Source organism: Lupinus angustifolius, unplaced genomic scaffold, assembly GCF_001865875.1.
Source record: "Lupinus angustifolius cultivar Tanjil unplaced genomic scaffold, LupAngTanjil_v1.0 Scaffold_18_70, whole genome shotgun sequence".
In the NCBI taxonomy this organism is placed as follows: domain Eukaryota; kingdom Viridiplantae; phylum Streptophyta; class Magnoliopsida; order Fabales; family Fabaceae; genus Lupinus; species Lupinus angustifolius.
Window position 1 is genome coordinate 20,544 of NW_017719170.1, and position 15,153 is coordinate 35,696.

General features: G+C 28.8%; 1 protein-coding gene across 1 annotated transcript; it reads left to right on the forward strand.

Annotated features, from left to right (window-relative positions):
- Positions 1 to 11,263: 11,263 nt before the first annotated feature.
- Positions 11,264 to 14,659, forward strand: LOC109338156 (mitochondrial phosphate carrier protein 3, mitochondrial-like). Its single transcript, XM_019575308.1, has 6 exons — positions 11,264 to 11,667; positions 12,625 to 12,986; positions 13,106 to 13,149; positions 13,764 to 13,978; positions 14,067 to 14,191; positions 14,286 to 14,659. Exons 1-6 carry the CDS (start codon positions 11,386 to 11,388, stop codon positions 14,338 to 14,340), a joined length of 1,083 nt encoding a protein of 360 aa, XP_019430853.1. The 5' UTR covers positions 11,264 to 11,385; the 3' UTR covers positions 14,341 to 14,659.
- Positions 14,660 to 15,153: the final 494 nt, after the last annotated feature.

Here is a 15,153-nt window from a genome sequence, read left to right on the forward strand (position 1 = left end):
GAATCAAAACTTAACCAAAATTAATAACTTGAATGTATTGAATTCAAAAGATGATACAAATGATGAGAAGAAATAAAATTACACCATAATTTAAATCAATGTGTAGGAGCATAAGTTATCTATCCAAGGATGAGATGCTTTTGAACTCAAATGAGATTACAAAATTATATTTTTGCATCACATTTGCCATCTCTTTTCTCCTCTTGAATTTTAAGTAAAAATTACAAGAAATTATCTAGAGCAAGCTTAGAACTGTGACCAGAATTTCTAGAGAGAAGAAGTGAAGAAGAAGAAGAATGAAGAATGAATGTGAAAATATGTATTGAAGTGTTGTATGAAGTATATTCGAATGGATGGAATGGGGTCTTATTTATATGCAACCAGGTCGCCGCCTGGCTCATGTGCTTGCCCACGCCAAGCGCACCAAACCCTTCAACATGGGTTTGGTCCATGACCAAGCAGCTTCAGCTGTTTGGTGATGACTCATCAAAGCTAGTTGTGCGCTACTTGACCAAGCTATTGTGGATTACACTGAAAAGTGCTTAGGGGCCTTGTCAAGTGAGGTCATACATGATGTTAAAGTTGATTGGTGGTTAATTCAAGTTGACCCCTTACTGGATCCAGCCCGCCTAACTGCTTAGGTGGCCACACTAAGCTTCCTGCTTGAGCAACTTGTCCTGCTCTGGCTACATGTGTGGTTCCAATTGGGCGGTCCCTAGGTGCACACTGAGCTGCCTGCTTCAGCAGGTTGGCTTGTGCCAGGCTTGAGTGTGATCATATAAAGCTTGTGCCTGATCGAGCCAAGTTGGTGCTAGGTCAGCTAGGTGGTGTTGAATGTCCACGCGAGACTGCTTAGTGAGTAGCTTCATGTGTGCATCAAAAGTGGCTTATGTGGATACCTCCGTCTTGACTATATTTTATTGATTATTTTTCTTCTCTTCATTTTTCCTAGAAACTTCACACAAAGATTTGGAAAAGAGGTGAACAAAAATATAAAATCAAAATATGATAATTTATCTAAAACGTTTTGAATTAAGTTGGTTTTGCATGATTTGCATAGGCTAAGTGTCATGAAAAGTGTATTAAAATTATGTATTTTTAGCACTTATCAGTCACATGTCAACTTCTCATTCATTTCCCCCCTCCAAAATGGTTACATCTCCTTCATATGTATATTCTCACACTATATATTTATTAAATTCATTATTGCATTTCTTAATAATATCAAGATAAAAAATATATCATTGGGTCCTTATCTATGATGATTGTACTATATATTTCATTTCCTTGTTATTATAATAATATAATAATGTTAAATACATTACTCAATTTCTTAATAATTTCAAAACAAAAAACATGTATTACTCTAAGAATTACTGTATTTTTCACCCATCAAAACCTTGATGTACTTTTCTCACTGGATTTTAATATCACAGTTCATAGGTTTTAATTTTTCCCTTTTATAATTGGAAAATTCGAAATTGAAGTTTTTTGTAACTTTTAAATATTTTTTTAATAAAAAAGATTCATATAAAATAATCATTTGATTTTCATTGAAGAGAGAAATTCAAAATTTTTAAAAATCATTTCATTTTCTACAACTTTTAAAATATTTATTTAAAAAAAATCACATAATATCATGTTTCGGTTTCTTATTTTCATTAGAAAATTCAAATTTGAAATTGTCACTTATTTTCCTTGTGTTTGTACATGCAAATACATGTGTAACACATATGTTCTTAACAATAAATGCACGAGTAACAAGTATGTTTTAACTAGGCAAATGCATAGGTAACATGTGTCTTAGCAATTCGAATGTACGAGTAACATGTGTGTTTTTAACCATATGAATGTACGCGTTATATTGTGTTCTTAACAATATGAATGCACAAATAATATGTGTTCTTAACCATGTGAATGCATATGTAATATGTATATTATTAATCATGTAACTAAAAATACTGCCACATACTAGTGCACGAGAAACTTGCTAGTTCTTCTATGGAATTTCAAAGCAGTAAATTCCTCTCAATTTCATTCTCTTATGTTCACTCATTGTTCAAGTTTTTTATTTTTTAACACAATTTAATCTAACATTTGGTTACATTATCTATTATTATCTATACAACAACAAAAAAGTTCATTGTCATGTCATCAAAGACACATCTCAACATTTTCTTAACTTTTTTCCCTCCAAAATACCCACATATTCTTATAGTAAACTCTCACACACTATATCCATCTTATATTATATTAATATAAATATATGCGAGAATAGATTATCCAAAGAAGAGTTCATTTTCGTCAAGTTAATCTTTCATCTCTCTACTCTTATTTCAATTCAATTTACTTCTTAATTTTCTAAACTATTCTTATTTCAATTTACTTCTTAATCTTCTCTTCTTTTGAAACTCACAAACTACTTCTCCTACATTTTTTTAATATCTATATAACAAAAAAAGCTCCATGCCATATCATCATAGACACATGTCAACATCTCCTTAACTTCCCCCCTCCAAAATACTCAGATAATCTTATAGTAAACTCTCATACACTATATTTATCTTCTACTATCTTAATATAAATATGTGAGAATAGATTGTCCAAAGAAGAGTATATTTTTATCAAATTAATCTTTCATCTATCTACTCTTATTTCATTTCAATTTACTTCTTAATTTTCTTATATATTCTTATTTCAATTTACATCTTAATTTTCTCTTCTTTTGAAACTAACAAACTACTTCTCCTACATTTTTTTCATATTTATTAGACAGATCTAATCTCTTCCATCGTCAAATGAAGTATGATTTTATACTCACTCTATTTTTCGTTACTTCATCCTTCATGAATCGATCCAACGAGATGTACACTGGTAGATATAATTTTATTTCATTTTTCACCAATCAAAGAGATAAAAGCTTAAAAAGAAAAAAACTAGTATAATTTTGAACATATTTAGATTCTCACAACCGTCGTCAGAGTTTATCCACACATACTAAAGTTCTAGATCTAATAAAAAACATCTATTTTTTCAAATAGATGGGGGTTTCAGTGTTGAATCCATTTTCATCATCGGGTATCCTAGTACATCATTTGTCATTTTTTGTTATGATTTTCTTCTATATTGTTTAGAAATTTGAAATTGTTTAATTTTCATAATACTAATATTCGATTTTGTCTAATACAAAGCTTTAGAGCTTTTATTTCGTAATTAATTTTGTCTAATTTGTTTTTTCTAATTATCAATAATGATGTTACAAATATATAATCGAAGTTGTGTTCTTCTTTTCAAGGAGTTAAATAACTTCTTCAACTTATGATCTTTAGTTGCAATGCATCATTCACTTCCTGGGTTTGATAATTTTTTATAGTTGATTTGTTTCTACTTTTAAATTTTATTGTTATTTTCTGGGAATGGTATGTGAATAATGAAGTGATAGACATTTTGTTTATTTGCAAAGCTTAATAATGATGCTACAAATATATGGTCGAAATTGTCTTCCTCTTTTCAATTATTCATATGTCATTCAGTTTGACAATCAACTTAAAAGTTCAGATTTTACTTTTTGTTGTAAAAGAATTTCTCCAAATTATTATTTTTTGCTGCAACGCATCCTTGACCTCATTTTGGTTCTTGGTTTGCTATTTTTTTTTATTAAACTTAATTTGTTTCTACTTTAAAATTATGTTTTAAAATTATATGAAACACATTTAAATAGATCTTAAAACATTCTCAATTAACATCATCTAACCATTTTTTAATTTAAAACGCTAAATATGATATGTAGTATTGTTTATTTAAATAAAAGATCTTAAAATGTTCTCAATTAATATCATTTTTAAAACTTAAATAGTAAGAATCCGTTGTTACTATTAATAGAATGAGCTATGATATTACAATTGATATAGTAATTTGTTTTAATTCTATTTTGCTTAAAAAATAATAGACAATAAGTTTATTTCAGAATAATCATTTTTAATAATAATTGTTTAAATAGATCTTACAACTTTTTTAATTAATATTATTTAACTTTTTAAAATTGAAATAGTGAGAATTCAATCTTATTAAAATATTCTCAATTAATATCATCTAATCATTTTTTAAATTTTAAAACTTTAAATACGATATGTAGTAATTATACATTTAAATGGTAGATCTTAAAACTTTCTCAATTAATATCATTTAATAATTTTTTTAAACTTAAATAGGAGGAATCCATTGTTATTATTAATAGAATGGGTTATGATATTACAATCAATAAGGAAATCTGTTGATATTCTACTTTGCTTAAAAAATAATAGAGAATGAATTTATTTCAAAATAATCATTTTTAATACTAATTATTTAAATAGATCTTAAAATATTCACAATTAATATTATTTAATTATTTTCAAAATTGAAATGGTAGGAATTCAATCTTATTAAAACATTATAAATTAAAATCATCTAATTATTTTTAAATTTTAAAACCACTAAATATAATATAAAGAAATTACACATTTAAACAGTAGATCTTAAAACATTCTCAATTAATATCATTTAATCATTTTTTAAACTTAAATAGTTGGAAGTTATTGTTATTATTATAGAATGAGCTATGATATTACAATTAATAAAGAAATTTGGTGATATTCTACCACACTTAAAAAATAATAGATAATGAACTTATTTCAAAACAATCGTTTTAATACTAATTATTTAACTAGATCTTAAAACATTCTCAATTAATATTATTTAATTATTTTTGAAATTGAAATATTAGGAATTCAATCTTATTAAAATATTCTCAATTAATATCATCTACCATTTTTTAAATTTTAAAATATTAAATAAAATATGTAGTAATTACGCATTTAAAAATATTATCAATTAATATCATTTAATCATTTTTTAAAACTTAAGTTGTAGAAATTTATTGTTATTATTAATAGAATGAGCTATGATATCACAATTAATAAAGAACTATGTTGATTTTCTACCTCGCTTGAAAAATGATAGACAATAAATTTATTTCAAAATAATCATTTTTAATACTAATTATTTAAATAGATCTTAAAATGTTTCAATTAATATTATTTAATTATTTTTAAAACTTAAATAGTATGAATTCAATCCTATTACGAATAAATGAGGTATGATGTGAAAATTTATAAGGAAATCCGTTAATATTCTGTGTGACATAAAAATAAAATTACTGAATAGAGTTAAAGATAATAATATTATATCTATTATATGATAGTTTTTATTATTATTGCAACTATGTATATTAATATTTTTTATATTTTTATTTATGAATTTGTTCAAATCACAAAGAAAAGAGGGAGTAATCTAAATAAGTAATATCTTTGAGAATAAATTTTATTTTGATAAAAGAGTTACATTTGTCTGAAAAATAAAATTACCAGTCTAACTTTACTAATGTTTTTTTTTTTTATTTTATAATCATATTATTCTTCTATATGTATTTATGGCTTAAAAGATAATATATTAAATTTGATTGTAATAATGAATTTATTTGTTTTATATTTTATTTATATATATTTTTTGGTTTATTTTCGATTGCCTAATTTCAGGTCATACTCATTATGGATATAAATTTAAAACAATGCCCATCATGTATATATTTATTATAATAAATTGTGTTCAATTTCATTCAAAACAACATATTGAAAAAAGTTCACCAAAATATAACATAATGAAGATCGACACTGTTCTTTAGACTCATACCTTTTTTCTCATCTGAGTTTGTTTCAAAATGTTATCTCTTACTTTGTCTGAGAAATATAATTAATATCGGTAATTGAAGTTGAGTAGTTTTATTGATAAAAGTGTAATTATTTTATAAAATTGGACTAACATTGGTAATATAGGTAACACATGTCCTCTTAACAATGTGAATATACGAGTAACATGTGTCTTTTAACTATATGAATGCGTGAATAATATGTGTATTCTTAGCAATGTGAATGTACAAGTAACATATGTGTCTTAATCATATGAATGCACGAATAACATGTGTGTTTTTAATCATACGAATGTACGAATAACATGTGTAACTAACCATGTTAACGTACGAATAACATATGTGTTCTTAACCATGTGAATACATATGTAATTTGTACATTCTTAACTATGTGGCAAGAAAATATTGCCCGTGCAAATGCACAGGTAAGTTATTAGTTTATATATACTAGCGTCTTGACAGGTACTACCGTACCTGTCAACCCGCTTTTCTATTGTTTGGTACCAAATTTCCAGTTTTTACATGTATAAATGTTTGAATTAAAAAAGTTTGATTATAATCTATATTTAAATACTTTATCTTCTTATGGATGTAATAATTTATATGCTTACTGTATTAAAGAATATAGACAGTGATAAGAAATAAACTTAACCTAGAAAAGCAAAAAAAAAATCAGAATATAAAAACAAATACAACACAAACGAAACACTATAATAATTTTTGTGGGACTTATGTATCTTAATGATTTAGTGTAGCAGCAAAATGGAAATTGGGATATCCAAAAATAATCAATTTTTGTTGTTAATGCTATTTTTTATTATTTGATTTTTTTTATTTCTCTATCTCTTCATGGATTTTCTCTATGTTGAAACCAAAATTTTGTGTTAGTCAAGAGATGAAAAGGCACATGATTATTATCTTGAGATGAAAATAAATAAATAACGACATTTCATTTATCAATGTCAAACAAATTTCAATTGAATTGAATAGATAAGATTAAAACCATGAAGAAGAATAAAAGAACAAAAACCAAATATAAAAACACAATAATCCAATACCACCTTTCATAATGTGTTAGAGGATAAAAAATGAACCTTGGTTATTGTTGTTCCCTACTCATTCTTTATCTTCGTCCTTTAAATTCCTTTCCTTCGTAAATGTGTTAGATCAACTATTCATGCCCAATAAAAGAGTAGAAAGAGAGGAAGAATATAGAATGAAGAGAATGTAGTTTGAAATATGATATAGATTAGGTAAACATGAAGTGTAACCGCAAAGAGTAGTTAGAGAGAAAATTAGGATTAATATTAAATTAAAAGATAGTTTTTTTTGTTATAAATGTATAGTTAGTAGGAAGGGCAATATGGGAAACTGAAAATTACACCACATATGGGTAGTTAAATTAAGTTTTCCCTTTATATATTAGTATAGATATTTTATTTTCATATTATATTAAGTTTAATTGATTTAAACAGTTAAACTATATGATCTGACAGTATGATTTTATACATAATTAGTAATTTTTATCTAGAAAAATATAATTATGTGTAAATGTAAAGTCTTATATAATTAATAATTATGTATAATTATATTGAATTAACACATCTTCATACTTTTTTAATTGAACCTTTCGGTTTACTTCCCAAGTTAATGCGGTTGAACCAGGTTTAACACAATCGGACCAGAATTTCCTTGGTTCAAAGCGGTCCAACCTTCATTTGGTTAAGACTGCAAATCAAAGTCATTTTTAAGTCCGGTCAGCGGTCAGACCGGTCGAACGGTCAAGTTCAGTCTCGTTCTCATAACACTTATAAAAATATAAGCGAACTCACTCTCTTGAAGTTTACTCTCAACCATCAATGTGTAAAAACTAATCAATTACTTTGATTTTGGACTATTGTAGCCACCAGAAATAGCTAAATTAAACCATTATCATATTAAGGAGAATAACTCACATTCCAAGCTTCCACTAACTAGGTAACAACAAAGTCATTCTATCTTAATCTATTAAATAAATACGTAAATTTATTCAATAATATTTACAACTAAAATGGAATTCGTGAAGAAAGAAAACAAGTAGAAGACGTAGGCTCAAGATATTGGTTTTTGAAAGAACTATTGTAATAATTTTAAGATGATATAAAAAATTTCAGGCATAATAACTTCCTTTTAATTATTGTCAAAAAGATCTTAATGCATAATGATAGATTACAAAATAAGTTTGTTCACACAAAATAACTTCCTTCGAGTAGAAGACGTAGGCTCAAGATATTGGTTTTTGAAAGAACTATTGTAATAATTTTAAGATGATATAAAACTTTTCAGGCATAATAACTTCCTTTCAATTATTGTCAAAAAGATCTTAATGCATAATGATATATTACAAAATAACTTCATTCACACAAAATAACTTCATTCAAGTACTTTATCAAATTCTCAGCACTTCCACCGACAAAGTTAATTAACTCATATAAACATACCCACCCATATGAAAAATCACATAGAAGTACATCTTGAAATTTAATGGTGGTGTACTTTAATAATGGAGTCTAGAATCCAAAATCCAACAACTAATTTGTCTTCATGATTTACAAATCCATGGTAGATTTTGTTGTTATGTATATCGTAAACTTTGTTTGTGTATTCATTTATGTTCCTTAAATTTGTTGTTTTTCACATTGTTAGTTGTTGGGAACTTTTGCACTAATCTCTTCATTATTCAAAGTCCTCACATATAATGAATTACAAACAATTATATAGAAACAAAGATTTTGAACTGAAATTTAATTTATTGAGATTCAACATAAAAAATATTATATACGTCGTTAAGATTTATTACTTCATATTTTTCATTCACATTTATTTTTTTGCTTTTATATTATAATTATTTTGACTTACATGACTATGTGTTGTTTCAACTCATACAAGTGCTACAACTTTAATATTTATATTGTATTATTAAACTAATACATGTTTATGTTTAACTAATAACTTGAGTCTTTTACTTAATTATAATTTTAATTAGGAGTGTTCGCAGTCCATTTGGATCGGTTGTTAGGCAAAAAATGATCTGATCCAAACATGTAATTAACATGCGGTCTGGTCTGTTTATATTAAGATGTCCGATCCAATCCGATCCAAATATAATATGCGGTTTCGGTTCGGTTTGGATCGTTTTTTTTTTATAAAATATTAAAATTGCACTTATATTCAAAACTCATAAAAATGACTAAATATTAAGCATAAAACAACAATAAAAATAGTGTTCAACAACATTAAAATGTGTACAACAATAGTATAAGTAAACAACATCATAAAGTAGTAATAAACAATAAGACAATAATAATAAAAGTATAAAATAGTAACAACAACAACAAGATATCAATAATAACAAGACAACAAAACAACAAGATATCAATAATAATATGAGAATCGGTAACGTAATTTTAATAGTTACAATATTCCACCGATGATTAATAACAATAATACTTGAATCCTCTTTATTTGATTATGGATTGGTTTAAGTTCTAAAAAAGTGTATCAAATATAATCAATATGATTTAAAACATAGCAACATATATATAAGTGTGTTATATAATATAACAAATAAAATATAGGTACAATTTTGGAGTTGGGACTTAAGATTAAGTTTGGAAGACACTTAAAAGTATTACACACTTAAACTCTTTATATACAATTTCGGTCCGGTCTGGATCCAAGAGGTGAAACCAAAATCTAGACCGGACCAATCGGTCTTTAAAAAATAAGTCCAACACGGTCCAAATGCATTCGGTTTTTGCGGTTTCGGTCTATTTTGGATTAGTTTTCGATTTTATTATTGGACCGGCCTAGATTTGAACACCCCTAATTTTAATTATATTTTTCAAAACCAGCATGAAATGGCCCGTGCAAATGCACAGGTATACTGCTAGTACTATATAAAGGGAAAACATGGTGTAACTACCATTGTATAATTTTACTAGCCTATTTTGTCCTTAAACTTTTTAATTTATACAAAAAATCATCTAATCATATGTAATCACCACCGACATATTAATCACATCTCTAATATCTATACTATTAATCTATACTTCTATACTATTAATAAAGGGAAAACACAAAATAACCACCCATCATGGTGTAATCTGTGTTTTCCTATTTTGCCCTCAATATCTTTTTATTTCTACCAAAAAACCATATAATATTATTTTCTTACTTTATCCTTATTATCTTCTTATTTTAAAAGTGTATTTAAAAAATTGAATATTAGACTAATTGAATAAATTCAACTGTAAATTTAGCGCAAAAAATTATATTTGAATTTATAAAATACAAACTATACATTACAAACGATAGGAAAGCGGGTTGACAAGCACGACAATGCATATCAACACGCTAGTTATAATAAAACAAAAAGTTTTAATATAAAGTATCACCAATAAAAAAAATACAATATTAAGTATACTTATTACCAAAAAATATTCTAATTATCTAAAATAAAAAATATATATAATTGAATAATTGACTCGTATAAATATGAATTTGGGCTAGCGGACACAAAATGCTTGTCCCCACTAGTATATATAAAGTCAAAATATGACTTAACTATCATCATAAGGTAATCTCTACTTTCCTATTTTACTCTTAATATTTTCTAATTTATACAAAAAAACTATATAATCATAGGTAACAACCACCAAATATAAAAAATGCCTTCTAATTATATAAAATAAAATATATAAAAATTGAATATTTAGTTGCATAAAATAAAAATGTGAGTTGATAAACACAAAGTAACTATCAACATAGTAATCTATACTTCTATACTACTTATAAAGGGAAAACCCAAAATAACCATTCACCATGGTGTAATTTGTGGTTCTCCCTATTTTGCCATCACTATTTACTATTTTTTTACCAAAAAAACCATACATAACCGAATATTTCTCTCCACCCAACGTATCTTCCATATTAATTAGTTAATTGTTTCTTCTTTCTTACGTTATAACTATCAGTTTTTTAATGTATAATATGAATGTTAAATTTAAAAAATTGAACATTATATTATTGAATAATTTCAACGGTAGATTACAAATATTTAGCACGAAATATTATATTTAAAATTTATGACATACAAACTACACATTATAAATGATATGAAAACGGGTTAACGGACACGACAATATCTGTCAACATGCTAGTACATATAAATGCAAAATATAGTGTTACTATCGTCATATACTAATTATTACTTATGAAAGTCTCTACATATTTAATTTCTATAAAAAAAAAAACTATACAAGACAAAATAATCACATATTTCTCCTTAAAATAAAAATTATAATAAATATAAAAATTAAAATATATTAAATATAAAATATATTTAATTCTCTAAAATTAAAATAAGAATGCAAGTCAAATATGCGTAAACATGGTAGTATATTTAAAAACAGTAATTAAGACAAGGTACTGGTGGTGGTAAATTTGTAACAATATAAAGACACCATTGGTGCATAAAAACCATAACCCTGACAGAGAGAGAAAGAGAAAAGAAGAAAGACCCAAACCCTCTTCTCTCGCGTTCCTTTGACGCGCTTCTCATCCATTTCCCTTCGTCTTCTTCTCTTTCTCTCTCAACAATGGCTTTCTCCGATTCTTCTAACCGCCGCAACTCCATCATCCCCAATTTCCTCTATTCTTCCTCATCCAAAACCCTACCTATCCACAACAACCTCACCGCCGCCGCCGATGCCGGAGTTCCCCGGAGTCGCGGACCGATGATTCCTGCACCGAGCGAGCCAGGGAAGATTGAATTGTACTCTCCGGCTTTCTATGCCGCTTGTACAGCTGGAGGTATTCTCAGTTGTGGACTCACTCACATGACTGTTACTCCTCTTGACCTTGTCAAGTGTAACATGCAGGTTTCTCTTTCTCTCTCTCTCTCTCTCTCAGATCTTGATCCCGTTGCTTTGATTTTAATCATTTTTTAGTTTAGATCTGTGATTTTGATTTTGAGGTTTATATGGTTGGCGTGTTATGATAATTGTGTTTTGATTAAATAGATCTGGGGACCAACAAGTCGTTTGGTCTAGTAGTGTAAGGATCCTCTGGATCCCGGGATGACTAAAAGGTCGATTGTTAGATTCCTGTGTGAGTCACATTTGTTGAGAGGGACAGCCAAACACCCTGAAAATGATTGGTTCTTTACCCAAAAGTTGAGGATACTATTGGTAGTACAAAAGAAATAGATCTGCGGTGTTTGATGCTTGTTTCGAATTGTATTAGTGATTTAATTTTTATTATGTTAGATTTGATGGTTCGATTTTTTTTCTTTCCATTTTATGTTTTTTTTAAAAGAAATATTCGATCAAACTATTTTTACACTATTGCTACATCTGGTTAATGATGTTAATCGCAATATGATTAACCACTAATTTATAATTAATTACATGTGAAAAGTTAGTATCAAAACAGGTTTTTTTTAGGACTGTATAGGTTTAGCCTTTGTTTTAAATTGTGGCTGTGGCTGTGGTTATGCTACTTCTACCGGAATTATGGAAAATTGTGAGAAAATGTGGCTGTTGTGGCGACAAATGCGGTCACAATGCCGTAACTCCTGAATTTGCAATATCGTGGCTGTAATTGTGCTTGTGGAATGCAATTTAAAACAGAGGTTGTAGTGGTGTTTTACACAGATGAGCTGCTTAGTAACACTCAGTAGCTGTGCATAAATTTGTTCATTTTGGACTGCTGTATTTGCGGTTTAATGTGTAGCTTTATCACCTTGTTTTATTGGAATTGGAATCATTTGGTTAATTCTAATGTTAATACCACACTGGGGTTTGTGTTTTGATATTTGAATTGGTTGTGAATTTCAGATTGACCCGGCTAAGTACAAGAGCATCTCGTCTGGTTTTGGTGTTTTGCTCAAAGAGCAGGGAGTGAAGGGCTTTTTCCGCGGATGGGTTCCTACCTTGCTTGGTTACAGTGCACAGGGTGCTTGCAAATTTGGATTCTATGAGTTCTTCAAGAAGTACTATTCTGATATTGCTGGCCCAGAGTATGCAGCCAAGTACAAGACTTTGATCTATCTTGCTGGTTCGGCATCCGCAGAGGTTATTGCAGATGTTGCGCTCTGCCCCCTTGAGGCTGTTAAGGTCCGTGTTCAAACCCAGCCTGGTTTCGCAAGAGGTCTGTCTGATGGGCTTCCAAAGTTTGTCAAATCTGAAGGAAAACTAGGGTATGCTTATAAATGCTTCTGAATTTTATACTGTTTTGGTTGATGGTATTTTGTGAGTGTATTATGTTTTCTGTGCTAGGCATTAGGATGCTATCTAATGTAATGTATTATGATTTCAGGTTGTACAAGGGATTAGTGCCTTTGTGGGGACGGCAAATTCCATGTAAGTTGTGGCTATCTTATACTTTAAAGTGCATTCTTACTGAATGGATTGTTTGTGTGTTGTTCAATATCTCTTCCCTGGGTTTCCAGTGAAGCTTTTGATTTATTTCAATTTCACTGTCACAACACTTATCATTTCTTGCTTGTTGAACTAGTGCAGCACTACTATCTTGCACTTCATGATATATTTAGAAAGCAGAATATTCTTGTTTGTTTTGCTGTGCTGTCAAAATCTTGTAGGTTGTTTTATTGTTTAGTAGTTATTATGGTTGTGTAGCAAGGCATGTTTGGTACCTGATTTGTATGTTTATATCGTATAGTTATTTATTTACTTATTTCAGATCATATTTTTTGCTATTTTTTGCTATTTTATGGAATTATTCCTTTTATCGTGTGCCCCTTCTCAATTATCTTCAATTGCATTTAAAAAGTTTAAATTGTTGTGTACCATTGGGACTTTGATATGAATATTTAATATTGTTTGGAGAGTTTGCTGTTTTGTAATTTATGTTTGAAACATGCTTCGTTTTATATCTCATACACATCGAAAGATAACTTTGATGGATACATGGTAATAAGACTTGAGTATAATGTAAGTAATGTTCTTTTGTGCAGACACTATGATGAAGTTTGCTTCTTTTGAGACCATTGTTGAGCTGATCTATAAGCATGCCATCCCCAAACCAAAGAGTGAGTGCAGTAAAGGTCTGCAACTCGGTGTGAGTTTTGCTGGTGGATATGTCGCCGGTGTATTGTGTGCAATTGTGTCTCATCCTGCTGATAACCTTGTCTCTTTTCTGAACAACGCCAAAGGAGCAACAGTCGGTGATGTGAGTGTCGGACATGGTGTATATTTAGCGTACGCAGTTTGATTCTTTCGGGTTTTGACAAGTTTCTTTGATGTATTCTATAATGCAGGCTGTGAAGAAGATTGGTTTGTTGGGTCTCTTTACCCGTGGTCTCCCTCTCCGTATTGTTATGATTGGAACACTTACTGGAGCTCAGTGGGGAATATACGATGCATTCAAAGTCTCCGTGGGACTGTAAGTTTATACAATAGCTAGTCTATGATTGTTACATCTATATCAAAATTTTAATTATTAATCATGGCGTTCGACTTAAATTTGTTTCCCTCAGGCCAACCACTGGTGGTCCTGCTCCTGCTGCTGCCGTTGCTGATGCAAAAGCATAGAATATCCGATGACGGCATCCATAATTTGTTTAGGAAACTTAGAACCAGCAAATAAACAGAGGACTGCTGAAGTTACTTTAGTGGATCTCACGCATGGTTGATATTCTTTTGAAGTTGATATGCTTCCATTTTCCGATTTTTGAATTTTTGAAGGATGGTTTTGCTTGCATCCTTCAACATGATGCTGAAAACTTTGTACCTAGGAATGATTTATTTAAGGTGTTAGGGTCACTCTACATGCCCCGTCAAACGGGAATACACATCTATTTTATTGTTTATGCTATAAAACATGGACACATGCAATGGCTAGGTTGAGATCTACCCTTTAATAATTTACTTCATTAAATCTGAGGTTTTTTAAACACGTTTCTCGTGTTGCTGTCATATGCTGTATTCCAATGTTACAATGCTAGATATTCACGACTTAACTGCCAGATTTTGTGTTTAACACTTGATGTCTCGCAGCTTCAACTTGATGTCTTGCAGCTTCATGAATTGAGCTAAACTAAGTTAACTCTTGTGACTATTAATCAGCAAAATGTATTAAAAGAGCACAAAGGTGCAAACTCAATACAAGTAAGATTATTGATTCTTTTTGGAATATATAGTTATGCAAGTGAAAGCATCATTACACTAATTAACAACCATCAAAGAATTAGGACCTATTTTTGAACTAAACCAAGTCTAAGAACTTGCTTGTATCAAATTCATAATAAGAACATAATTTACCTACTTATCAGAAAAAGATAAGGTCATTCTTCATAATTCATTAAGACCATATGAACCATACCATCTCCACATCTTATACCCTTT